The sequence below is a fragment of the Nuphar pumila genome, chromosome 5 (assembly GCF_984573655.1).
Source record: "Nuphar pumila chromosome 5, dmNupPumi1.hap1.1, whole genome shotgun sequence".
NCBI classification, from domain to species: domain Eukaryota; kingdom Viridiplantae; phylum Streptophyta; class Magnoliopsida; order Nymphaeales; family Nymphaeaceae; genus Nuphar; species Nuphar pumila.
In genome coordinates, this window is record NC_143253.1 from 56,003,705 (window position 1) to 56,030,894 (window position 27,190).

The 27,190-nt window shown below is 37.2% G+C and overlaps 1 protein-coding gene across 1 annotated transcript in view; it reads left to right on the top strand.

Moving 5' to 3' along the window:
* Positions 1 to 27,190, top strand: part of LOC149837644 (alpha-1,4 glucan phosphorylase L isozyme, chloroplastic/amyloplastic-like) — a 37,771-nt gene that overhangs the window by 2,462 nt on the left and 8,119 nt on the right. The window contains exons 2-12 of the mRNA XM_090006167.1: positions 547 to 785; positions 880 to 981; positions 3,355 to 3,531; positions 3,719 to 3,994; positions 11,706 to 11,974; positions 12,580 to 12,697; positions 12,797 to 13,273; positions 13,490 to 13,642; positions 14,072 to 14,200; positions 14,284 to 14,520; positions 15,830 to 15,906. Coding sequence (XP_089862293.1) covers positions 547 to 785; positions 880 to 981; positions 3,355 to 3,531; positions 3,719 to 3,994; positions 11,706 to 11,974; positions 12,580 to 12,697; positions 12,797 to 13,273; positions 13,490 to 13,642; positions 14,072 to 14,200; positions 14,284 to 14,520; positions 15,830 to 15,906 — 2,254 coding nt within the window. The remainder of the gene's footprint in view (positions 1 to 546; positions 786 to 879; positions 982 to 3,354; positions 3,532 to 3,718; positions 3,995 to 11,705; positions 11,975 to 12,579; positions 12,698 to 12,796; positions 13,274 to 13,489; positions 13,643 to 14,071; positions 14,201 to 14,283; positions 14,521 to 15,829; positions 15,907 to 27,190) is intronic.

Genomic DNA, 27,190 nt, shown 5'->3' on the forward strand with positions numbered 1-27,190 from the left:
TTGTGAGTTCCAAACCCCCTAGATGAAACTCATAGGAGGAGGTTATTTTGACTAATTTTGACCACATGGATGCATTTAGCATGATCAAAATAGTAGGAATATTATATTTTTTGAGGTAAAAATTCAAGTTTTTGAGGGTTGAAAAGTCGGTACATTGTAGGCTGCTGATTTTTCACCCCTGAAAATTCTGACATACACATCTAAGAGACATAATCCAGTGGCTAGTTTCTACTAAACCAAACATGTAAATCACATCTGGAGGGTCAGATGTGCAAAAAAAGCAAACAAAAATTGAAAAATTTAGAGTTGTCCACTAGATGGTTTGAAACCTCCGAGGGTAGTAAACCTAATTCCTATATATATATATATATATATATATATATATATATATATATATATATATATATAGAGAGAGAGAGAGAGAGAGAGAGAGAGAGAGAGAGTATGTACCAAATAAAAACTAGAAGAATGTGTATTTTACATCTTTGAGGTGTATGCTGACACTTACAACTTTTAACTGTGTTGATCATTACAATCACGATGCAGGCATTCCAGTTGTCGTAACTTCCTCCCCACTTGATTCCACTTCTGTTGTATCAAATATTCAATTTCATGCGGAATTCACACCTTCATTCTCCCCGAATCATTTTAGCCTACCCAAAGCGTATCTAGCAACTGCACAAAGTGTTTGTGATGCTCTTATCAGAAACTGGAACGAGACATATGAGTATTATGAGAAGATAAATGTGAAACAGGCATACTATTTATCCATGGAATTTCTGCAGGTGATTGTAATCCCCCAGTTTTTAGTTTTGATTGATGAAATCACTTGGTGGTGGCTGTGGTTCACTTTATTGCATTGTTTTTTCAATTAAGCAGGGTAGAGCACTTTTGAATGCTTTAGGGAACTTAGAGCTCACTGGTACTTATGCAGAAGCCCTTAAAAAGCTTGGCCATGATCTGGAAAGTATTGCAGAACAGGTCAGATTCTTTTTTCCCTTTTTGTTGTGATTATTGTTGTTTCCGGCTGAAGCGGACTCTATGTGGTTTTATGAGGAATATCTAGCATCGGTAGTAGTGGGTGGCTGTTTCAGCTTTTGAAGCTTCTGCCTTGAAATAACATGAATATTTGATAGTTAAACTTTTACTAGGCTTGTCTAATAGAGGTGGAAAATGCTGTATAAAAGTTGTTAAAAAATTGTCAATTTGTTCTTAGAAGTTCTGAAATTGTCACTTGGGGCACATTTGCTTCGGTCACAGGTGGGGTGATCAATCACAGCTGAGAATCCAAAAGCTGTTATTGTTGATCACAAGGTCAGTCTTGCGTCCAACTTTCACAGCATTTAATGGAGAAGCGTTCTCAAGTGACAATCACAATTACAACTTGCATTGCAAATGTTTAGTGAGATATGAGAAATGATGTGATTGGGATTTGCAGTCATAGGAACCTGAGAAAATCCAAGAACCACAGGGCATTGCAAATGTGCCCTTAGCATTGATGTTGTTCATTGTTATAACATATCTAGGGGTGTAACTGGGTTGGGTATACCTGATTTAACCCGACCTTCTGAACCGATTATACCTGACCCGACCTGATTTTAGTGGACCCATGGGTTTGGGTCAGGTCCAAAATATAGACCCATAATGAAAATGGGTCAGGTCTTGGGTATTGCAAATGAAGACCTGAACCCGTTTGGACTCGATCCACTTTGTATATCCGACCTGATTGGTTCTCCATATTGTAAAACCAAACTGACTTGATTATGTACCCCAACCCGTTTTATTCTTGAACCAACCCGAACCCGCTTCATACCTGAACCGACCCGAATCCGAACAGATTATGTATCCAATTCTATTTTATAATTGCTAGTGCCAGGAAATAACTAGAATAATTGGTAAATATTATGTTATATAATCAATTGAATATTTAAAGATGTTGAGAAACTTAGAATTAATATGCATTACCTTTTAGTGATCAAAATTTTAATTCACTTTTTTGTAGATACTTCCTATCGCCCTTCTTGTGTAGAAATTGTTGGCTTGAAGTGAATCCCAATCACAAAGAATAATACTCAAGAACTCATTGAATCTGATGCATTTTGAATATGATATATCATTGATGTCTTTTTATTTCAACTTGAAATGATTGGTTGGTATGGAAATATTCTTTTCATATTTAAAATTTGACATTATTTAGAATAGTTGATAAACTTCTCATTTGTTAGCAATAATCTTCTTAATGAATAATTAATTTCATTAATTTATATATTTTTTAGTGCCTTTAATTGGCGGACTCGTGAGGGCTTGGGTGTCGGTGACCCCAATCGGGGTAAGGACTATTAAATGACCCGGTTCTCAGCAAGGGTTCCTTGTCATAAAAAATTAGGTCTAGAATACCAATCATATCAAGACCCCGTTACGACCCAAACCGATCATATTCGAACACGTTAACCTATATGGATCTACTTTTTTTTTAGCCATACCCGAATCAAAACAAGTCTATTAAAGACCCGACTCGATACGTACCCGGACCCGTTAACCCATATGGGTCCACAATTTCCAGCTGTACTTGAACCTGAATTAGATTGGGTAGGGTTTGGGTCTTAATTTGAGACCCAATTCAGAATCGGATCTAATAAGACCTGATCCAAACCCAACCAGGTTACACCCATAAACATATCGCAGGTGTGATTCATGTGCCTACTCCTGATTTGCTATACTATCTCCTTTCAAAACATAATTTGTCTGTTGGTGATATGATAGCACCATATAAAGGCAATTGCTTTTCATGTCTTCTATTGTGTTTAGTTTCTTATTCAAATCAATTTGCTTATATAAGTTGTTCATTTTGTGTCACTGGGTTCCTTTTCCTGCATTACTTGGAGTTAGGGGTGTCAATGGGTTGGGTTTACCTGGACCTCACATGTACCAAACCCTTTAGAGTCCAGGTATGGTGATAAATAATAAGACCTGATTAAGACCCGGGTCCGGACCCGAAGGTCCGATTAATACATGGATCCGGGTATAGTTTGCAAAAATTTATATCAGGCCCTGGCCCGACCCGAGTTCCGATTAAGACCCGCAATTTTCAATGTAAAAATGCTAAAAAATAGTATTTTACCGGGTCTGGTTCATGTAGTTCTTATCGGGTCCGGGTATGGTTTCTCTTATGGTGAGTCTGATTAGACCTGGATCCAGACCCGATACCATACCCGAAAATTGGGGCCAGGTCTGGTTCCACCTGGGTCTGAACCAAACCCGACCTGTTGACACCCCCACTTGGAGTCATCCTGCCCATCTACGCTATCGTGTGTGCTCAATCGCAAACTAACAATTATGCTTGTCAATCGACAGGAACCGGATGCTGCACTTGGAAATGGAGGCCTTGGGCGGTTAGCTTCATGCTTCTTGGATTCTCTAGCATCAATGGATTACCCAGCATGGGGCTATGGCCTTAGGTATAAATATGGTTTGTTTCGGCAGCTCATATCAAAAGATGGTCAAGTGGAGGTTGCAGAAAGTTGGCTTGAGGTACACCCCTATGGACATGACTTGACACAGTTTTGGTTCCAGGATTAATTACTCTTGTTAATTGCTAACACTGGAAGTTTTTCACAACTTGCTGCATACATTCCTGTTGCAATTTGAGTTATGTTTATTTGCAAATATGGCAACACTGAAGCTTTTGTGCACTGATAATAGAGCACTTGCCTTGCAGATGGGAAATCCCTGGGAAATTGTAAGACATGATGTTACCTATCCTGTAAAGTTCTATGGCAAAGTTGTCGAGGGTTTGGATGGGAGGAAACGTTGGGTTGGAGGAGAAGATATTACTGCTGTTGCTTATGATGTTCCTATACCAGGATACAAAACTAAAACCACAATCAACCTCCGCTTGTGGTCTACAAAAGTGCCAGCCCAAGATTTTGATTTGCAAGCTTTCAATGCTGGAGAACATTCCAAGGGAATTGAGGCCCAGACTAATGCTGAAAAGGTCTTTGTCATTTTTAATTTTTCTGCTTACATACTTATTTCAAGCATTTAGTTTTTATTTTTTCACACTTTGTCTCAGAAATATTTTTCCCTTTTCATGATTGATACCTAATGATCCACTGTTTTTGTGAGGTTTGGGGTTTAGTTGTCATTCTGATTAGACTTTACCTGATATTTTTTAGTAAAATGTTCAAGATTTTAGCTGTCTTTTACTGCTGTATGTATCTGTGAAATCTACTATTTTATAGCTTAGTTGCAGCTTGAGTAGACACTAAAAATTGAAATGAAACAAGAGTGCACTATTACAATGCCAACGAAGGCTACACAAGTGCACAAATAAAAATGGTCACTAATGGACCAATAACAATCTCACGAAGGAGATATCACACTAAACATAGGGTAAGATAGTTGTTCCCTTCAAATACTCTTCACGAACGTAGTGACAATCCATTTCAATATGTTTTGTTCACTTGTGAAAGGTATGATTGCTGGCAATACATATGAGACTTTTGTTGTCGTAGCATAATTTTGAAGGCTTTGAAATATCAACTCTCATATCTGTAAGTAATGCTCGCATTCACACAACTTTGGTGGTTGTTGTAGCCATTGCCTTATACTCAGTTTCAGTGGAGGATAAAGACATTATTTTGTTGTTTCTTGCATCCCTAAGAGATAAGGGAATCACCTAAAAAGATACAAAAACCAATAGTTGAGTGACGGTTATTGGGGTTTCCTCCCCAATCAGAATCAGTATAAGCAATAAGATTTAAAGATGAGGAAGATGTATCTAACTATTCTCAATATGACACTCATGTGAACTGCTGTGACTAACATGTTTCTTGCACTCGCATGTTGAAATTCGTTGGTATTGTATCCAACATGCGCGATGTCAGGTCTAGAAATAGAAAGATACATTAGCTATCCGATAAGTTGCCAATAGGGAGTTGGATCATCTAATAGTACTTTATCTTCAACTCTTATTTTTTGCATTTATCATCTCAGGTGTGTTTGAACACTTTGTGTCTGTGATTCCCGAACATGTAACAATATCTCCTGCAAACTTGATTTGAGAAAAAATGTATCCCCTTGGCGAGTAAGCCACTTCAATTCCTAGAAAATATCTCAAAAAACCAAGGTCAGTCATGTTAAAATACCTTTTAAGCATAACTTTAATTTTTTTAATTTCCTTTTGATCATTGCCAGTGATGATCATATCATCAACATACAAAAGAATAATAATAAGTGAAGTAACTGTAGATCTTACAAACAAAGCAGTGTCACTGTAACATGATTTAGTTCAATATAGTATTACTAAACCGATCATACAATGCTTTAGGGGCTTGCTTAATCCCATACAAAGCCTTTTGAAGTTGAAGAACCATACCCTTTTCAATAGTCAAACCGGAAGGAGGATCCATCTATACTTTTTCATTTAAATTTTTATTTAGGAATGCATTTTTAACATCTAATTGATAAATAGACCATTTTCTAATGGACGCTACTGTAACTAAAGTTCTAACTGTAGTCATACGAGCTACTGGAGCAAATGTCTCCTCATAATCTATTACATATTCTTGGAAGTATTCTTTTGCAACTAATTATGCTTTATACCTTTTTAGGGACCCATCACCTTTTGTTTTGATTTTAAAGACCCATCTATATCCTATAGTCTTCTTTCCATTGGGAATATGTTGAATTGTATAGGTATGAGCTTTATGTAGTGCATCTAATTCTATCTTCATGGCTTCTACCCACTCGTCTATGTTTTTAGCTTCGTTATAGTTAGATGGTTTATGATATAAATGGATAGCTAGAAGGTAAGCTCTATAGTTTGGAGTAAAAGATTTATATGATACAAATCTAGTTGGAGGCCTATGGATTCGTTCAGATCTCCTAACACTAGTTTTCTCAATATTTGTTGATTGATTATATCTTTCAAAGGTACATGGATGCTCTCCATTACTTCGTCTAGAATACTGTGAGAGATTTTGGGATGGTTCACTTTCTTCACTAGAGTCATTAATAGATTCTACATTTTCAAGGTCATTAACAATTTTATTTTTTGATTTAGGTAATAAATCAAATAAAAAGGCATACTCGCTTCTTCTTTCGATTTTTCAAAATAAACTCACTTTTCTTTTTCAAGAAAAGTGACATTTTGGACACATAAAGTTTGTTATTTGTTTGATCATAGCATCAATAACCTTTTTGATTCTCGGCATATCCAAGAAAGACACATTTTATAGCTTTGGGAGAGAGTTTGTTATATTTTTCAAGGAGCACAAAATACTTACATCCAAATACCCTTAGTCTTTTCAAGTCAGGATAAATTTTAAAAAGTTTTTCAATCGGAGATTTGTTTTTCAAGACTTGAGAAGGCATTCAATTTATTAAATATACTGCGGTAAGTGCAACTTCGACCCAAAATTGTTATTGGAATATTCTATGAAATAATAAGGGTTCTAGCCATCTCAATAATGTGACAATGCATTCTTTCCAAAATACCATTTTGTTGAGAAGTTCTTGGATAAGATCGTTGGTGTAAAATTCCATGAGTTTTTAGATATGATTGAAATTTTTTTGAGAGAAACTCTCTCCCTGGGTCGGAGCGAAAGACTTTAATATTTGTTTTAAATTGGTTTATAATAAGGTTATGATAATTTTTAAAAGACGAAAAAACTTCTGATTTAAGCTTGAGGAAGAAAATCCAAGTATGTCTACTAAAATCATCTATGAATGTAACATAATATGAATATCCTCTCTTTAGCGTAACAGGAGCGGGACCCCATACACCCGAGTACACAAATTCAAAGAGTTCACTAGATGAGGAAGTTCTTGATCCAAAAGGTATCATTTGCATTTTTCCAAGTATATAATCTTCACATACAAAATCTTTATCTTTACAATTTTTTTTTTAAAAATGAAAAATGAAATAATTTGGATAGACTTGGATGTCCTAATTTTTTATGCCAAAGATCTAAATCCATATCTTTGACATGATTACATAAAAAGTCCATATAATAGAGATCTCCTCTTCTATGGCCTTGCCCAATCAACTTTCCTGACTAGATCCTACACCCAACAAGCCTTAGATGAGAAGAAGACTTTACACCCATTATCGAAAATTTGAGAAACTAAAAAAATGTTTAAATCTGATTTTGGAATAACCCTTACGTTTGAATATTTTTTTTTGAAATGTCTTTAAGATTTTCTATACTTTTGACTTTTAAAGAAGTGTCATCGGCAATTGACACACATGAAAAGTATGAATTGGTGCAATCGGATAGTAGATATTCATTATATGTCATATGAAAAGAAGCTTCTGAATTTAAAATCCAAGTAGACTTACCTGGTGGAGAGGAGGAAGAGATGGCGGCACCATATGTAGAAGGAGTAGCCTTAAGGATGTGTGAAACAACTTCCGCTATTTGAGTAATTGTCAAATAATTGAAATTGCTTTCTTTCTTGATATCTTGATATCTTGAGTTTCTTCACTTAGAGCGGCTACCTTCTTGAATTTGGGGCAATCCAGTCTTATGTGTCCTGGTTCCTTACAATGATAGACAAATGATTTTGCCCTTATATCTACCATTGTATCCTCCATGATGTCCTTCCCTATTGTTTTTCTTTTCAAAATGAGGGGGTTTATATATTTTTACAAAGTGTCCGGGTCTTGCCATAGCAAGAACCTCATCATTTGACTTGTGCATGCCAAGTCTTGTTTTCTCTTGGTAAATTTGCGCAAGCGCATCACTTATAAAAGGAATTAAGGTCCTATAAAGTAAAGATGACCTAACTTGTTCAAATTTTGGCCGGAGGCAATAAAGGAAAGAGAAGATTATCTTTCTATTTGAGCTTTTCTCATTTCAATAGCCGAACCTTTCCATTTAGGTTCTAACATGGCTAATTCGTCCCAAATGGGAGACAAAACTCCATAGAAATCTTTCACACTTTTGTCTCCATGTTTAGCATTAGGTACCTTGTCTTGAAGGTAATATAGTCTAGTCATATCCTTTTGAATGAAAAAGTTTTTTAAGAAGATCCATGTATCACATGCCTTCTTGAATTTGATGATGTTGGTGGCAATCTTAAATTTTATGGTATTCATAAATCATGAGAGGATTTGAGCGTTACTTGCTTTCCAATCTTTCAACTTATATTAGTATTCCTGTAAAGCCTTTTCCTTTTCTTCTTCGGATAGTACTTTGACTTGATGTCCTTCTCTTCTAGTCAATTTGAGTTGGGCTTCATTAGTGGAGCCACTAATAAAGCCCTATAGCTTTTTGCTTTTGATGTGATTTTTCATTGCCGTCGCCCATATCAAATAGTTGTTCTCATTTAGCTTGTATGTGATGACGGAGGCGGAATCTCTTTCTCTCATATTGAATTGCAAAAAATTTGAATAGAGAAACGGCTAGCACAAGCGTGAAAGGCACCACACAAAGGATCACTAAGGAAGTTTTTTCAAAGACCTTAGCTTTGATACCATGAAATAAAACAAGAGTGCACTATTACAATGCCAATGAAAGGCTACACAAGTGCACGGATAAAAATGGTCACTATTGGACCAATAACAATCTCACGAAGGAGATACCCAACATCACTTTCACAAAATAGCACAAGGCTTAAAGTCAAAAAGGAATTTCATATATTCACACAAAATGCTTTCACAAGCATTTGCTTACAATAAGAAGTATATAGCCTCACTTGCTCTCACAAAAGGGGGGCAGTCCAACATGGCTACATAAAATTCAAAAAACAAAAAATAAAAAACTAAATGACTTTTCTAAAGTACAATATATGAAATGACCAAAAAGCTCCTGATATACACATATTTATAAATATACGTATATCAAGAATTACATATTATTTTAACAAAGATAAGCACGTATTTGTCTAATGGCCATATTTATCATTCAAAGTAAACATGCTATTTTTATTGTCTTAGAATTGGTTGTGGATTATTAAATTTCCATACATATATTAGAACCAGTGTTGTGAAAAGCATTGAGGCGTAGCGAGGCGCTCCACCAAAATCTGAGGCGAGGCGTAAGCCTCGAGGCGTAAAGCGTAAGCCTCAATTTTTTTTTAAATTAAAAAAAAAACTATAAAAAATATTTAAAATTATAAATAAATAAAAATTGCTTTATTGATAAAGCAACAACCATCATAAAATCAATAATTTCACTGGTGACAAAATAATATGCATGAAAAACATGGTGCATCTTTCCTGCACCAACACTTCATTCCTTTAAAGAACCCCAAAAATAGAAGCCAATATCCATTTTGGCTCCCCCAATGCATAGTGACAAAAGTTAAAAACGGCAAAATCTCGTGTATCATTTTGTATCAGCCAAAAGATAATAAAAAATATTATGCGTCAAACATAACATGACGTGTTAAAACTATTAAAATAATATTTAAAATATAAAAATTTTGAATTTTCATATTTTTTATATTTATTAAAAAATAGCTGATTCAGGGTGATGCATAGCGATTTTTTGCAGATACGATACATATCGACTGACAACATTGGGCTCCCCAAGGCCCCATATAGTCCAGACTCAGTATCACGTATGTTCCAATCGGTAGTTGGATCTGGTTAATAGTCATTCCAAGTCGAGTGCTGCTCAAGTCCGGTCCACAAATGCCTGACCAATGATTCTAGGGGTTCAAATGGATATGGTGCAAAGTTGGATCCATAATCCAATCTGACAAATTATTACCAGACATGGATATATGAATATATGTGGATCAGAACTTACATTATCAGATTAGCTTTAGAACTGGATCAAAACTTTCTACCAAATATACACTTAATTGGATACAGAGCAAATCCGATCTGTTTCCATATCTACATGTAAAACCCTTTGCTTCAACTTATGTAACATGACATGATCAAATGAGACATTTTCACACCTGAGGGAGAAAACTAGCAGAGGCTAAGGTGAAGAAATTTTGGACATAGGTCTCATGAGCAAATCTTGTGGCACAGGGAAAGCTTTGATTGCCTATGTTATTTAAGGCCCTCCTTTAACTAGAAATGTATAGTGTGAATTGGCTCTGGGCCTGATCCCTTGGCCTTGGTAACGAACGATGAGTATGTTAAGGATGTAAATTAAACAATTTTAGTCATACATCTTGTCAGCAATACCGGAAATCTCTCTCTCTCTCTCTCTCAAACTTGGGGTGCTTTAACCCAACCTGGATCCAGCACCCACCAGACCCCCCCCCCCCCCCCCCCACACACACACACACAAAATTTTTTTCTAGAAAAACCCCTTACCGGGGTTCTTCCTCACCGCCTCTCCTTCGTGCATCGCCACCCGTCGGACTTCGGTGAGTCCTCGTCCTTTCCTTTTCATCTTCTGTTTTCTTCTCTGTCCCCTCTGCCCCCCCCCCGGCGGCGCCAGCAACAACAAACCTGTTGATGCCACCGGCCAGGTGGAAGGGGGCTGGCCGGAGGCCCCCGAGCTTGGGTGCCTTCTCCGCTCTTCGACCATACCTCCCTCTTCGGGGGGTTTTCTGGACGAGCCCAGTTGCAGCTGCCGGTCTGAACTGGCTCGAGTAGAGCTCAGGTTCCCAGCCCCATTGTCGCCGCCGACTAACTCTCTCCCTCCAAAGCCTCCCCAAGTCCTTAACCAGCTCCACCAGCTTGAAAACAACAACAGGTGCAGCAATTGCCACCTCCCTCCTCTCGTCGCTCGCCTTCGGCGACGCCGCCTCCACGGTCGACAGAATCGCCAACATTGCCGCGACAGTCGGAGATGACAACCGTGGACTGACTCTCCTCCTCCCCATTGTTCCTGCACTGGATCCTCTAAACGGTTGCCATTTATATACAAATGGGTAGTCTTCCCATCAGCAGTCTGATACTCATACATAACAATGTATCTCGTCGCAGACTTGTCGAAGATCACCGGCTTTGGGTAAGCGATCAAACTTGCCGGAATTCTTGATTTATCAGGCCCTATTATTAAAAATCCGAGGCGTAGACGCCTCACCTTGAGGCGCGCCTTGCCCCGAAGCGTGCGCTTCAAGGCGTATGAGGCGCACGCCTTGGGGCATTTGCGCTTTATGCTTGCGCCTCAAGGCACAAAGGCCCTCTCCTTGAGGCGAGGCGCGCTTTTTGCGCCTTGAGGCACGCTTTTAATAACATTGATTAGAACTTTCACACAAAAGTATGTTTTAGAGCAGAGTTGTAAGTATTGTAGCATATCATACGATACACTACAATAGTATCGTATCTAAGAGGTGTTATGATACAATACATCTATGTCTTGATACGTGTGTGTATCAGACCTGCATCCGGTGTATCTTATGATACACTCCGATATGGGGCGTATCTTATGATACACAATAAGTGCAATTTAAGTTGCACTTATTTTGATTTTTTTTAACATATAAAGCTCCTTGAGGCCAGTTTATACTCATTCATTAAGGGCTTGAGAGTGATTTGGGGGAGATTTCTTGCAAAAGAAAGAAGAAGAAGATGATAATAATCATGATTGACATTATCTAGTTCATTTTTGTTTGAATTTTGAATTTTTTGGATGTTTTATCTAAAATTACAATTTTTTACAATATGATATGTATCTTATTTTGGACCCGGTCAATACGATACACTTTTTACAACCTTGTTTTAGAGAACTCTCTCGCTCTCTCTCATATTTGAAAGAAACTGTCACAAGTAATATTCTTTGTGTTAATAGATTTGCTATATCCTGTATCCTGGGGATGAGTCTATTGAGGGAAAGATTCTCCGGCTGAAGCAGCAATATACCCTGTGTTCTGCTTCTCTTCAAGATATTATTGCTCGTTTTGAGAGGAGATCTGGAGATGTCAACTGGGAAGAATTTCCTTCAAAGGTTGCCCTTCAGATGAATGACACACACCCCACATTATGCATTCCAGAGCTGCTCAGAATATTAATTGATGTGAAGGGCATGAGCTGGGAGGAATCCTGGAAAATTTTGCAAAGGTTCTCTCTCTCTCTCTCAACAGCTGGGTGTAATGATCCTCTATTATTGCATTAGCAAAGCATTGAACTTTTTCTTTGTTAGATGCCAAAATCAGGAGAATGCTATATTTGAGTGATAAAACACGTATTCAGTAGGGTAGTTTTTATGTCTAGTTCTTTGTCCAACTGGGACTACATGGTGTAAGCACAAAATTAGTGACGGAAACAGTATCATCTCATCAAGTGTATATATTCTTTATTTTTGTCATAGCAAAAAGAAGTGAAAGTTTTAATTTCTCTTCTGATATGTAATGGTCTTAAAAATACTTCATTGTTTCTAAGTGTGATTACTTCATATTCTAGGTTTTTCATCAAAATGCAGGAAATTGCATTTGGAGGAGGCATAAATCCTGCTTTGTATTGCTACATATAATGTTGTTCATGTGGCATAATAATTGTTTCTTCCTTATATGCTCGATGTTTTCTGCTAGTTCTGTGATCCAAGGGGGGATTTCTGTCCAATCTGGCGTTCAAGAGATGAAGTTCTCTTGTTGACATAATATTAACAAATGGCTATTTCTGCATTTGACATAATTGTCATATTTTTAATTATACGATGTTGGCAGAACTGTTGCTTACACAAACCACACTGTTCTTCCTGAGGCACTGGAGAAGTGGAGTTTAGATATCATGCAGAAGCTGCTCCCAAGACATGTTGAGATCATAGAAAAGATTGATGAGGAGGTTGGTACTATGACTATACAATTCTTAGTTCTTGCATACATATTTTTTTGAATGGTTTCTTGATTTGATTTGTAATTTAATTCTGTGTACGTCATACAGCTGGTCGGGAAGATTCTTGCAGACTATGGGACAGAGGATCTTGAATTATTGAAGAAGAAAATTTCTGAAATGAGAATACTAGAAAATTCTCCTTTGCCTGCATCAGTTGCACCATTGTTTGTCAAGCTCAAAGTGGAAGAAGAGGAAACTGAGGAAAGTACAGTTGATGTGGATGGAAAGGCTGAGTCTTCTGAGAATAAAGTTTCCAATGAAGAACTAAAACAAAAAGAGGAAATTAAATCAGACGCTAAAAGACCAGAAGTCCAAGTCCCAGACAATTCTGAGAAGAAAGTTACCAATGAAGAACCAAAACAAGAAAAAGAGGAAGATGAATTGGAAGCTAAAATACCAGAAGTCCAACTTCCAAAGACAGTTCGCATGGCAAATCTGTGTGTTGTTGCAGGACATGCTGTAAATGGAGTTGCTGAAATTCACAGTAATATTGTGAAAAATGAAGTTTTCAATGACTTCTACAAGGTTAGTAACCAGTGATCATACTTTTTTTTAATGGAAAATAAATGTGTTGATAAAATTCAGTGTCATTGTGAAAATGAAGTTTTGAATGACTTCTACAAGGTTAATGTCCAGTGGTCATCCTTTTGTTTGTTGCCTGTTTCTTCATTTCAGCTTCTAAGTGGTGCATGTTGCACTAGTTCAAATGTCTTGTCATTTAGGTGATCTCTGTGTGTGCAGCTCTGGCCTGAAAAGTTCCAAAATAAGACAAATGGTGTAACTCCAAGGCGGTGGATACGGTTCTGCAATCCAGAGTTAGGTGAAATAATAACCAAATGGCTTGGTACAGAGGATTGGGTACTGAATACTGAGAAGCTAGCTGAGCTCCGGAAGGTAATCTGTTTATAAAGTTTTTTTTCTTTTGATCCATGCTTTCTGTTCTTGTTTAGATTCTTAGATGTTTCTTTCAATTGAAAGAAACTGGGACGTGATATTTCAGAATGGTCTCTCTGTTTTTATGTCATGTCTGCATTCACTTATTGATCATGAATTAGTAACTTAATATATCTAATGGAAAAATGGTTTGTGTCGTGCACAAGCATATGCCATGGGTGCAAATAACCCCATGTGCATACTGAAAAGGACAACACATACATAAAAGCATATATTTCAGCCATATATTTGGTGTGGCATGTTTTCCTCTTTTCATGTATGTTTAATACAATAGCAAGTTTCTTAGTTTTGAAGCTACCGTGCAACTGCTGATATTCCATAAAGAATCTTGACTTGAAAAGGAATCATTTTTTTAATTTGTATTTCCAGTTTTCTGACAATGAAGAACTCCAAGCGGAGTGGATTGCAGCAAAAAGAAGCAACAAATTGAAACTAGTGTCATTTTTAAAAGAAAAGACGGGATACACTATTAGCCCAGATGCAATGTTTGACATTCAGGTAGTCTCTCATCCTGAAGTGTTTTTATTTCCACATTCTATTACAAGTTAAAACCATTAGCATAATTCCACTATTGCCTTTAGGTGAAGCGCATCCATGAATATAAGAGACAGTTGTTGAACATCCTGGGTATCGTTTACCGGTATAAAAAAATGAAGGAGATGAGTGCTGAAGAAAGGAAATCAGAGTTTGTTCCACGGGTGTGCATAATTGGAGGAAAGGCTTTTGCCACATATGTGCAAGCAAAGAGGATAGTAAAGCTGATAATTGATGTTGGGGCTGTTATAAATCATGACCCTGATATTGGTGATCTACTGAAGGTATGGTGTGCATCGAATGTAGTAACTAGCAACTGCAGATGTTATGGATGAATCTGAGCAATCAACAGGATTAGCCAAGTTCTACTGTGATATAATGCCATCACATGTTATTTCATTAAGTTTCATATTTTAGATGTGAAATATCTTCAACATTTAGATGACCTCTTCAGTTTATGAAATATAGAATAAATTTTAAAAAATCTAAGCATTCTTAATTCAGTTAATATTTTGCAACTTTGACATCCAACTAGTTATCAGTTAACCTAGTTTTAACTTTACATTTATATTTCACAACTCAATTTCTTTGTAATTGTGCTGAAACATGGCGTATTTCTCCCTTAAAAATTATTCCTTATTGATCTCTGACCCAGTGTACTCCTTCAGTGCTACAAATCATCTTATCACAAACACAAAAGAGTGGGAAAAAAGGGATCCGTAGGATTTTGGGGATATTTGCTATGTTGGCACTAAACTCAGTTTAGTTTCCCGTTTCAGTCTTGGGGACTAAGCCCCTTCTAGGTTTCTGCTAGTTCTTTGACTTGAAAATTTTCTAGTAGCTGTGCAAAGGAGTGTTTTCAGAATCTGTTATGTTCTGCTTTATCTGCAGCTAGGGGTGGATGTCGGGTCAGGTACCCGACAGGCTACTGGACACCCACACAGTACTGACTGATTTTGGGCAGGAGTTCTGCCTTTTTTCCAATTAATTTTGCATCGAACCTGACCAGATAGGTTTCTGATCTGGTTTAGGCATTAAGCCGGGCTCTGTCAGGTCCTTAATGGTAACTATTACCTTAATAAACAGATTGTGCAATATTTATTTCCCTAATAATGTAATACTATTGTGATAATTATAAATATTGTGTAATTTATGTTCGGACTTTCTAGAGGAAAAGAATTAGGGCATATTGCATGAAATAAAAGGGGGTGGGGGTTTGTCAGTAAATAATTGACCTCATCCACCAGCCATCTTTGGTGACCTACGACAGTGACCTCTTCTACTGTCTTCTTCACAATCATCATCTTCTCTCTCTCTCTCTCTCTGGAGTCTGGGGTTGGCAACTGGACAGGTAACAGTGAACATTCCATGCCTGAGGTCTTGATTTAGGTGTCAGCCTATCTGCCCCTAATGGGCTGCAGGTCTGTTTGGGCCAGGTCTGTCTGATGTCCACCCCTATCTTCAGCTACCAACTTTCATATCATGCATCTTACAATTTTTTTTGATGTTTTTTTAATTATCTATGATTATATGAGATATATCAATTGCTTCTCTGATCTGCATCATGGGTAATCAGTGGTTCAACTTCTACAGGTTGTTTTTGTTCCCAATTATAATGTGAGTGTTGCAGAAGTGCTCATTCCTGCCAGTGAACTATCTCAGCATATCAGGTATTTGTAATAAGCTAATATTTTGTATCAAAATTGGTCGAGAATGATGTATCAATGTAAGAAACCACTCATTTCCTGCTTGGATATTTTCTGTTCTCCTGGTTTGATCTGTATTTGCCTTATGAGAATTTCTAGGCCATCTGGGTGTTGGTTCAAATGGTAAATTTGTTAAATCATGAGGATTCTTGTAGGCCATTAATGCCAAACATCACTGGGTTTTCTCCTTTTAAGACCATGTGAGTGCAACAAAATTTGAATTCTTCTTACACTTTGCTGATCTGCACTGTATATCGTGCTGGTGTTGCTAGCTTAACAGAAACAGATACATCCAAAAATCATCTTACGAGTTCATTGTGATAGACAAGAACCAACTGACATGCAAAAGAAGTCTTAAATTGATACCGAAAAGATTAAAAAGAAGAAAAGAACTGGAAAAATATGCAAACAAATGTTTGTAAAATAATTTAACAAGCTACTACCATTTGTAATGTACAAGTTCCTGCCTTGATTGGTAACCAAATTAATCTGTGTTCATAATAGAGGGGATATTTAGTCTCTATCTTGGTGTAAGAAGGAAGAATTTTGATTATTCATTTATTCTGTCTTATTTTGATGTATTGAATTTACTACTGCTTGATTGTGCCACACTTCTCGAAGAAACACACACAAGCACATTGTGAAAATATCTTCAAGAAGATAAAGTCAAAAGGCGACTTGATTAACCCACTATATTCACAACGAAAAATATGTGCACAAAGGCACAAAATAACACTCACAAATGGGCACAAATGCATAAAGGCATAAGAAAAATATATTATTGAGAGAGAGAGCTTTACAAAAAGCATACATTATACAAGGGGATTCATCCCCTATTTTATAAAAAAAGGGGGGGGGCGGGTGGCCAGCTCCAACGGCTGGTCAACCCGGTCAAACCTCAAAAAGAAAAAAAGAAAGAAAGAAAAGATACAAAATAAAATAAAAAAAGAAGCAAATACAAAAGATAACCTATATATATATATATATTTACAAAGAATATGTACACACACATATATATATATATATCTCTGTGTCTGTGTGTGCACATAAAGTCTATAATAATTTTAACACCCCCTTCAAACTTACGGTGCAATGATCGAAAGTTTGCCAAGACGAAAATTAAATCTAGGAGAACAGAGCGCTTTAGTAAAAAAATCAGCCAGTAGATATTCTAATGTTACATAAGGTAGATCTATAAATTTTTTCAGATATTCTTCTCTGACATAGTGGTTGTCTATCTTGATATGCTTCGTTGGCTCATGAAAAGTGTGATTCTTAGTAAATATATATTGCACTCTTGTTATCACAATACAACTTCGTGGGTCTTTGAACATGAACCTCCATATCTTTCAATAGCTGGCGAATCCAAACAATCTCCATGGTTGTAGTTGCTCTGGCTCAGTATTTAGTCTTAGTAGATGATAATAAATTAATGATTCACTTAAGAACACACAAAAGCCAATGGTAGAGTGACGATTATTTGGACCACCTCCCTAATCAGAGTCAGTATAAGCAATTAGACTTAACTTAGAAGATAAAGATAGAAATACTCCGTTATTTATGGATCCCTTTATATATCTGATAATTCGAAGAATTGCATTCATATGAACTGATGTAGGAGCATGCTGGAAGCCTGAAATTGACTTACAATATGTGAAATATCAAGTCTAGTGATGCTAAGATACATCAAAGATCCAACAAGTTGTTTGTATGAAGTGAGATCTTTTAGAAGAATCTCGTCATCAATCTTTAACTTTGTTCCTACCACTTAAGGGGTTTCATAAATTTTATCGTCTGTAATTCTTGACTTGTCAGTAATCTCAAATGCAAGTTTAGTTTGAGATAAGAAATAACTCCTGTGAGAGTAGGTAACTTCTATGCCTAAAAAGTATGCCAAAAATCCTAAGTCGGACATTTCAAATTTTTCTTCTAATATAAACTTGATACTCTTAATCCCTTTAGCATCGTCACTTGTAATTAGCATATCATCAACATATAATAATAAAATCACAATTCCTGCGTTGGATTTCTTGACAAACAAGGCAGTGTCAGTATAACATGAAGTAAAACTATTTTCTATCGGTAAGTTATTAAACCTATTACACCAAACCTTGGGAGCTTGTTTTAAACTATAAAGATCTTTCCGTAGATGAAAAACTTTACTTTTAGGATCATTCATACCTGGAGGAACATCCATATAGACTTCTTCGTTTAGGTCACCATTTAGAAAGACATTTTTAACATCCATTTGATATATGTTTCATTTTTTAATTGAGACAATGGTAATAAGACACCTAACAATGACCATACGCGCAACAGGATCAAAAGTTTCATCGTAATCTATTCTATATTTTGACTATATCCTTTGACAACTAGACGAGATTTATACCTTTCAAGAGATCCATCACTCTTGGTCTTGACCTTAAAAACCCACCTATATCCTATTGCTTTCATTTCACTAGGTAGTGTTAGATTTATAAAACCAGAGTTTATCGTGCGTGAAGGGTGAAGAACAGAGAGAGAGAGAGAGAGGAGCTGCAGAGAAAACCAGATTCCTTTGTGTAGGAATCGACTGCTGAACCTTTCATTATATGTTATTTCTGTTACAAAGATTTTAGGGTACCAAAATACCCTTTTACAATAGAATATAATAACACATGTGCCATTAATGAAGGAATATAATATATGATCACGGACACGGGTCTGACCCTTCATAGAACTGCCCTTCCACTGACAGATCTTGTTGTTGAGGAAATCTAGAAGAGTATAGGAAGGGATGAAGAAGAGAACTCGTAAAGAGAACTCGTGCTTTTTGGGAATCAGCAGCCTCTCGTTCATTCAATAGGCTGCGGTAAACTTTAGTGATATTAAATAGGGTTACAACCTTTTTACAAGGACAAAAATGCCCTGTATAAGAAAAGTAAAATACAACATTCAACATTATAAAACTCGATATGGATATGGATCCAATAAGGGATCCAGATCCAATTTCATTTATATTCTAATACCCTCCCTCAAGTTGTGCATGGGAGTAAACCATGTGCAACTTGTTCTTCAGATACCAGAAACGGTTTCTTATGAGACCTTTTGTGAACACATCAGCAACTTGGTCTTATGAAGACACATAAACTGGTTCAATTTCTTTGTCTGCTATCTTTTGTCTGATGAAATGTTGGTCAATCTAGATATGCTTGGTCCGACTGTGATGGACAGGGTTGATTGCAATTTGTATGACACTTTTATTATCACACATAAGATTTGAACTTGAGATATTCTCTCCCATCTCTGCAAGTAGATGCCTAATCCAGGTCACTTCAGCTCTGGCAGCTGCCATAGATCTATACTCAGTTTCTGTGCTAGATCTTGCCACAACCTTCTGTTTTTTGCTGCTCCATGAGATAAGATTTTTTCCAATAAAAACACAGTACCCTGAAACAGATCTCCTTTCATCTGGGTCCCCTGCCCCGTCTGCGTCTGTGTAAGCCAATATCTCATGTTTTGGTGTACCACATGAAGACTGAACATATGTGAGTCCATCACCCACCGTGCCTTTTAGATAGCGAAGAATACGTTTGACGCCATCCATGTGACCAGTTTTCGGTTCATGCATGAACTAAGATACTTAATTTACATAATATACGATAGCTGGTCTGGTAAAAGTGAGGTACTGTAACATACCCACTATACTGCGGTACTTGCTTGCATCAGGATACAACTCACCATCACAAATGCTGAGCTTTTAATTGACAACACTGGGTGTAGGCAGAGGTTTGCAATCTGTTATTCCTGCTTTGACCAGAAGATCAAAAGTGTATTTGTGTTGAGTCAATGACATTTTTCCATCCTGTCTGTCCACCTCTACACCAAGAAAATATCCCATTTTCTCAAGATCTTTCATCTTGAACTGCATACTTAGTAGCACTTTAATTCGCTGAATGTGGTCAGTAGCATTACCAATGATTACGATATCATCAACATATATGAGTAGGAAAACCACAGTGGTTCCATCATTGTATATGAATAAAGAATGATCTAGTTGGGACCGGATGAAATCGTGGTTCTGAATTTCTAAGGAGAAGCTTTCAAACCAAGATCTGGAGGCTTGCTTTAAGCCATACAATGCTTTGGTTAATTTACATACATATTCCCTTGGGTCTCCCTCTGCATAACCTTGAGGCTGCTCTATGTAAACCTCTTCTTTTAAGTCCCCATGCAAAAATGCATTTTTAACATCAAGCTGACTAAGAGTCCACTTATGTTCAATTGCCAGGCCAAGAATAATACAAATAGTTCCCATTTTCACCGCTGGGCTGAATGTCTCTTCGTAATCTTGACCGTATTTTTGAGAAAAACCTTTAGCAACAAGGCGTGCTTTGTATCGTTCAATGCTACCGTCCGATTTATATTTAATCTTATAAACCCATTTTGAGCCAACAACATTTTTATCTAGGGGATGTCCAACTATTTTTCATGTCTGACATTCATGAAGCACCTCAATTTCCTCATTCATCGCTTCAATCCATTTGTTAGAATGAATAGCTTGACAAAAACTAAGTGGTTCTTCATGTTTTTCAATCTTGGATAGAAAAACCTGAAAATCCATTAAAAAATTATCATAACTCACCCACTTTTCAATAGGATGTCTTATTCTGCTAGATCTTCTTGGTGCCTCTCCGTTATTGGACAAAGCCACATGTTCTCCAGCAGGCACATCTGTTTGCTCTTTTAGCCTCCTGGTATAGACATTTCCTTTGTATCTCAGACATTCTATTCTCGATGCCTCATCTGAAGTTGTCTCATCACATATGCTTTCAGAAGTCAGATTAGTGTGTTCCGCAACATGTGAAATAAGTTCAGCACTGAGTCATGGATCATACCAATTACTAGTAGTGTCAATATATTCACGATTGTGATCCGCTTTATTCCCAAGAAAACTATTTTCATCAAAAACATTTCTGGAAATTCGAATTCTTTTACTTGCAGGATCATAGCACCTGTAACCTTTGTGTTCATCTGCATAACCAACAAATTGGCTTATAGAGGCTTTGTCCTGAAATTTAGTTCTTATGGATCTATCAATATGTACATAACATATGCATCAAAAAACTCGTAGCTCATCATAATCGGGATGTACACCATGGAGAACATAATAGGGGGACTGATTTTCAAAGATGGGCATAGGAAGGCGATTTATCACATGAGTGGCAGTATGAAAAGCTTCTGTCCAAAGACTAACAGGGACGTTAGAACCATGCATCATGCTCATTGCACTTTCCAAAATGTGTCTGTGTTTGCGTTCAGCAATTCCATTTTCCTGTGGAGTGTACGGGCAAGAAACTCTACGATGTATCCCGTTATCTTGGAGAAAATCTAAAAATTCTTTGGAGGAATACTCACCACCTCCATCACATTGTAAAATTTGAATATTTTGAGAGAATTGGGTTTTAACATAGGCATGAAAATGACAAAAAATAAGACAAACCTCTGATTTGTGTTTCATGAAGAATATCCAAGTAAACCGAGAAAAACTGTCAATAAAGGATACATAATATTTACTTCCAGAAGAGGAAACATTGGGGGTTGGGCCCCAAACATCAGAACATATTATCTCAAAAGGCATGGCGACTCTTTTATTTATTTGATGAAAAGGAAGTACATGACTTTTGCAGACCTGACAACTGGAACACATTTTATTCTTCAACGAGGATGAAACAGACTCGGGAAGGAAACTATTGAACACTAATTTTTCAATAAAAACTTGACTACAATGACCAAGACGGGAATGCCAAAGTTCTGGCTTATTATATTGGGATATACTCAAAACACTTTGTAGAGGCATGATCAAACTTGGGAGGCTTCAGAACAGTGGAGGCTGGATCTTCATTGAAGATATACATGTTTCCACGTCGCTCCTCTTTAGCGAACATCTTCTTCGTTTGAAGATCCTTGACAAAGACAGAAGTAAGAGTGAATTCAACAGATGAGTTGGTAGAATCAACAAGCTTAGAAACAGAGAATGTTTTTCTTTATATTTGGTGCATGGACAACATTAGATAAAGGAATGGATGGGGATGCAGACAAAGGGACGAGGACGTTGCCTACATTTGAAATAGGGTGGTGAGTCCCATCTCCAGTTACAATATTAGATTTACCAAAATAGAGGATTAAAGTAGAGAACTTACCTGTATTGCCAGTGACATGAGCTGCTGCCCCAGAGTCAACATACAATATTCCATCATCATTCTGTTTCAGGTTCAGGTTAGCCATAGTAGACAAGAGGTCCTTAGCATCATCACAGACCTGAAGGATACCCGCAGATCCTGATGGAGACACATTGCTATTGCTTTGTATTCTATTGCGGTTTTGATGTGGCCACGTTTGTTGCACTGATAGCAAATGGGAACACTCTTGCTGTTTTGACTTCCTGTAAATGGATGGGGTGATCCATTAGGAGTGGGAAGCGATCCGCATCCTCCTTGCCCACCCCTCCCTCTTCCTCGTCCTCCACCAAAATAATTGTCCGCACGTCCGCGCCCTAAACCAAAGCCTGTAGCAAGGACTTCATGAGAATCAGATTGTCCACTTGTTTCACCTGTTAAACCCTTCGACATGGCCTCATATTGTAACATCTTGGCTCGCATATCTTCAAAGCTAGGGAGCTCAAGTAAACATAACAAAGAGGTCACAAACACATGATATTCTTGTCCCAATGCATTCAATGTCTGTTGGACCATGTCTCGATCTGATACCTTACACCCCTCCACAGCCAGCTGATCAGTGATACTCTTGACTTTGTTTAGGAACTCCATAATAGTCATAGTCCCCTTTTTGAGTAATTGGAATTCACGCTTAAGGTACATGATTCTAGCTTCTGAAATCTGTGAGTATGTATGAACCAATCTTTCCCACAGCTCCTTGGCAGAGCAATCATCAGAAATGGCAATACGAACTTTCTAGGATAAGGTGGAGGTAGTATATGCAACTAGAGTTTGGTCACGTTTCATCCAGGAAATAAAATCAGGGTTTCAAGTGAGTTTAGTCGAGATAGCTTCACCTGCATCTTTAATTTCCTGCACAACAAATTCGGACGGGGCTGGGACAGACCCATCCAAGTGTCCAAAGAGGTCCTGACTTTTAATAAAAGGAATAATCTGTCTTTTCCAGGTCAAGAAGTTATTGTTATTGAGTTTCTCTGAAATGAGTTGACCCAAAAAGCTAGAAGAAAGAGCAGATTGGGGAAAAGAAGAATCCATGATCGGATTAAGACAAAAGAGTTCTATGAGAAGTTAAGATACAGCACACAGAGACAACACTTAAAAATTTGAGAAAGCTGCAGAATGAAATAAATATGAGTACTACCAAAAGAAGTGCATTATTTAAGCTTCAACAATCTCAACTTGCTGCTCTAGCTGAGGAGAATGGCAAGCTAAGTTTGAAGAAAGAATTGCACAGCTGCAAACTAAAATAAATAAGCTGGAAAGGGATCTGGAGGACACAACGATAACAAGTGCCTTTTTTTTTTTGAGATCAAGCAAACTACAGACTAACGATGTTGTTAGAAAACTGCAGGCTAGCGATGTTGTTAGCAGAATCCAACTATCTCAAATAATATGTTGATGTGATTCAAACCAAGAAGCATACGCTGAAACTAATGAAACTAATGTGTAACGTGATACAGGAAAGATACCCTCAATGAAATACGCAGATCAGAGTCCAAGAAATCAGCCAAAAGTATTGATTTTCTGATGTTAAAGACAACAACCCAGAAAAATGATAATTCAACAGCAACCCAGAAAAATAATATGAATGAAATAAAGTTAAACAGGGTCGTATCACATTTTAATAGCAACAATGAAATAAAGCTAAACAAGATCGTATCACGTTTTAACAGCAACCCAGAAATATAAAGAATATCAAAGGAGACATTAAGAGAAAAGGAGACATTAAGAGAGAGGAAGAAAGGAAATAGACAAGGGGTTTGAGGGAAAAGAATATCAGAGGAAGAAAAGGTAAGAGGATGATGGAAGAAGGGTTTGGATTTTTTTTTTTTTGAAACAAACCTCTTTGACACACTTTTCTGGAAGATTCTGATGACGCCTTTAGGCTTGTGGCTCTGATACCATCATAGAACTGCCCTTCCACTGACAGATCTTGTTGTTGAGGAAATCTAGAAGAGTATAGGCAGGGAGGAAGAAGAGAACTCGTGCTTTTTGGGAATCAACAGCCTCTCGTTCATTCAATAGGCTGCGGTAAACTTTAGTGATATCAAATAGGGTTACAACATTTTTACAAGGACAAAAATGCCCTGTATAAGAAAAGTAAAATACAACAATCAACATTATAAAACTCGATATGGATATGGATCCAATAAGGGATCTAGATCCAATTCCATTCATATTCTAATAACCATGACCCGTGACCCAAACTTGTCTTTTCACCCTTCAAGTTGTGCATGGTTTTGAACCATAAACAACTTGCCTTTTAACATCCAAACCCTGTCTTTAGTCAATCCTTTTGTGAATATATCAGCCACTTGATCAGTAGTCCGTACAAATTCAGGTTCAATCTCCTTTTCTACATTTTGTCTCACAAAATGTTTATCTATTTCGATGTGTTTGGCACAACTGTGATAAATGAGATTAAAGGACATATTGATGGCACTTTGATTATCACATAAAAAGGAGGGATCGAGATTTCGATTCTCCCACTTCTGTCAGTAAGTGCCTAATCCAGGTAGCTTCAGCAGTAGCGGCTGCCATTAACCTATACTCGGCTTCTGTACTTGATCTAGCAACAACTTTTCGTTTCTTACTACTCCAGGCTACCAAATTCATCCCAACAAACACACAATAGCCGAATACAGATCTATGTTCATCTGGATCTCCCGTCCAGTCTGCATCCGTATAGACATTAATTTCATATTCATTTTGCTCATTTGTCCTTTTTCTATAGAAAAGGCCATCCCCAATCGTTCCCTTCAAGTACCGAAGTATTCGTTTAACTGCTTCCATATGTCCTTCACACGGCTCATGCATGAACTGAGAGACCTGATTTACTCAGTAAACAATATCAGGTCTAGTGAAAGTAGATATTGCAACATGCCTATTATGTTGCGATATTTTGTAGGATTCTCATATAGATCTCCATCTTGAGAACTGAGTTTCTGGTGAAGGACGCTTGGAGTTCCCAAGGGTTTGCAATCTTTCATACCTGCCTTAGTGAGAACATCAATAGTGTACTTATGTTGGGCGAGAGTCATTCTTTCAGAAGTCCTGTCAACTTTAACTCCAAGTAAGTATCGCAGTTTCTCAAGATCCTTCATTTTGAATCTCTGATTCAAGAGATGTTTGACCTCCTCAATATGAACTTTGAAATTACCTGTGATGACAATATCATCCACGTATATTAACAGCAGAGTGACCACATCTTGGTTTAAACAAGGAATGGTCAAGGAGAGATCGCCTAAAACCATATTTTTGTATTTCAAGAGAGAAACTATCAAACCAGGAACGAGATGTCTGCTTCAATTTGTATATCACTTTTTTTAATTTGCATACGTATTTTGTAGGATTGCCTTCTGCATAGCCAGTGGGTTGTTCCATGTATACTTCCTCCTTTAGATTTTCATGGAGAAAAACATTTTTGACATCAAGTTAACTAATTGTCCACTGATGTTCAACCGCTAAAGATAGTATGACTCTGAATGTCCCCATTTTCACAACTGGACTAAAGGTGTCATCATAATCCTATCCTTTCTCTTGTGTAAATCCTTTTGCGACAAGTCTCGCCTTGTACCGTTCTATAGTCTTATCCGGTTTGTACTTTATTTTGTACACCCATTTCGACCCAACAACATTTCTGCCAGGTGGTCTGGGAACAACATCCCAGGTACCACATTCATATAGAGCCTCAATTTCTTCATTCATAGCTTCAACCCATCTTTTAGAATTTGCTGCTTGAGAAAATGTTGTGGGCTCATCTTCTTTGCTCAAGGCAGTTAGAAAAAGTTAAAAGTCCAGTGAAATTTTTTCATAACTGACCCATCTTTCTACCGGATGACGAGAGCGGGTGAGTCGACTAACCTCAAAGGTAGGAGTGGATGTAAAAGGTGTATCCATTTTCTGATTAAAGTTAGTGGGTGCATCCCTTTCTCGTCGGGTATAAACAAGACCTTTATACCTTTCTGGACCCAAGGATGACTCTATACTCTCCTGTGCAATCAGCCTATCAGCAGAGATAGATCCTTTATCCTTCTGATCACAATATGAAGAACAAATATTACTAGTACTGGAGAAAGGTTCAGAATTCTACCAAGGATGATAGACCTCAACTTGGGAATTTGATTTAGAAGCAATGCATCGATCAAAATTCAATTCATCGAAGATAACATTTCTTGATATTTTGATGCGCTTGCTCATGGGATCATAGCACCTGTATCCTTTATAGTCATCTGCATATCCCACAAACCTGCACTTTAAGGCCTTGTCCTGAAACTTATGTCTCATTGAGCTATCAATATGAGCATAACATATACAACCAAACACGCCCAAATCATGATAGTTGGGCTGAACTTCAAATAGGGAAAAGTAAGGAGATTTGTTCTCCAAAATAGTCATGAGCAATCGATTTATCACATGGACTGCCGAATGGAAGGCTTCTGTCCATAGAGTAATCAGAAAATTACTATCATGTATCATACTCATTGCACTCTCAACAATATGGCGATGCTTCCTTTCAGCAATCCCATTATGCTGAGGTGTATGAGGGCAAGTCACCCTTCTCTTTATTCCATTACTTAGAAGAAAGTTAGTAAAATCACTTGAAGAGAATTCACCTCCTCCATCACACTAGAAACAAAGAATGTTTTCAGAAAATTGATTCTTGATAACGGTGTGAAAATTTTGAAATAACTTGAAGGTCTCAGACTTGTGTTTCATAAACAAAATCTAAGTATAACGAGAATAACTCTCAACAAATATAAGATAATATCTAGTTCCAGATAAAGAAGCAACTGGGGCAGTCCCCCAAACATCAGAACAAATAATTTCAAATGGTCTTGAAGCTCTTTTATTGATAGAATGAAAAGGTAAAACATGACTCTTACATAAGAGAACTAGAACATTTGTTGTCATTGACATTTATTCCTAAACTAGACTTGGGAATGAGGTTATTTAAAACAAGCTTCTCAATGAAACTACTACTGCAATGACCTAAACGACCATGCCAAATACTTGACTTATTGGATTCA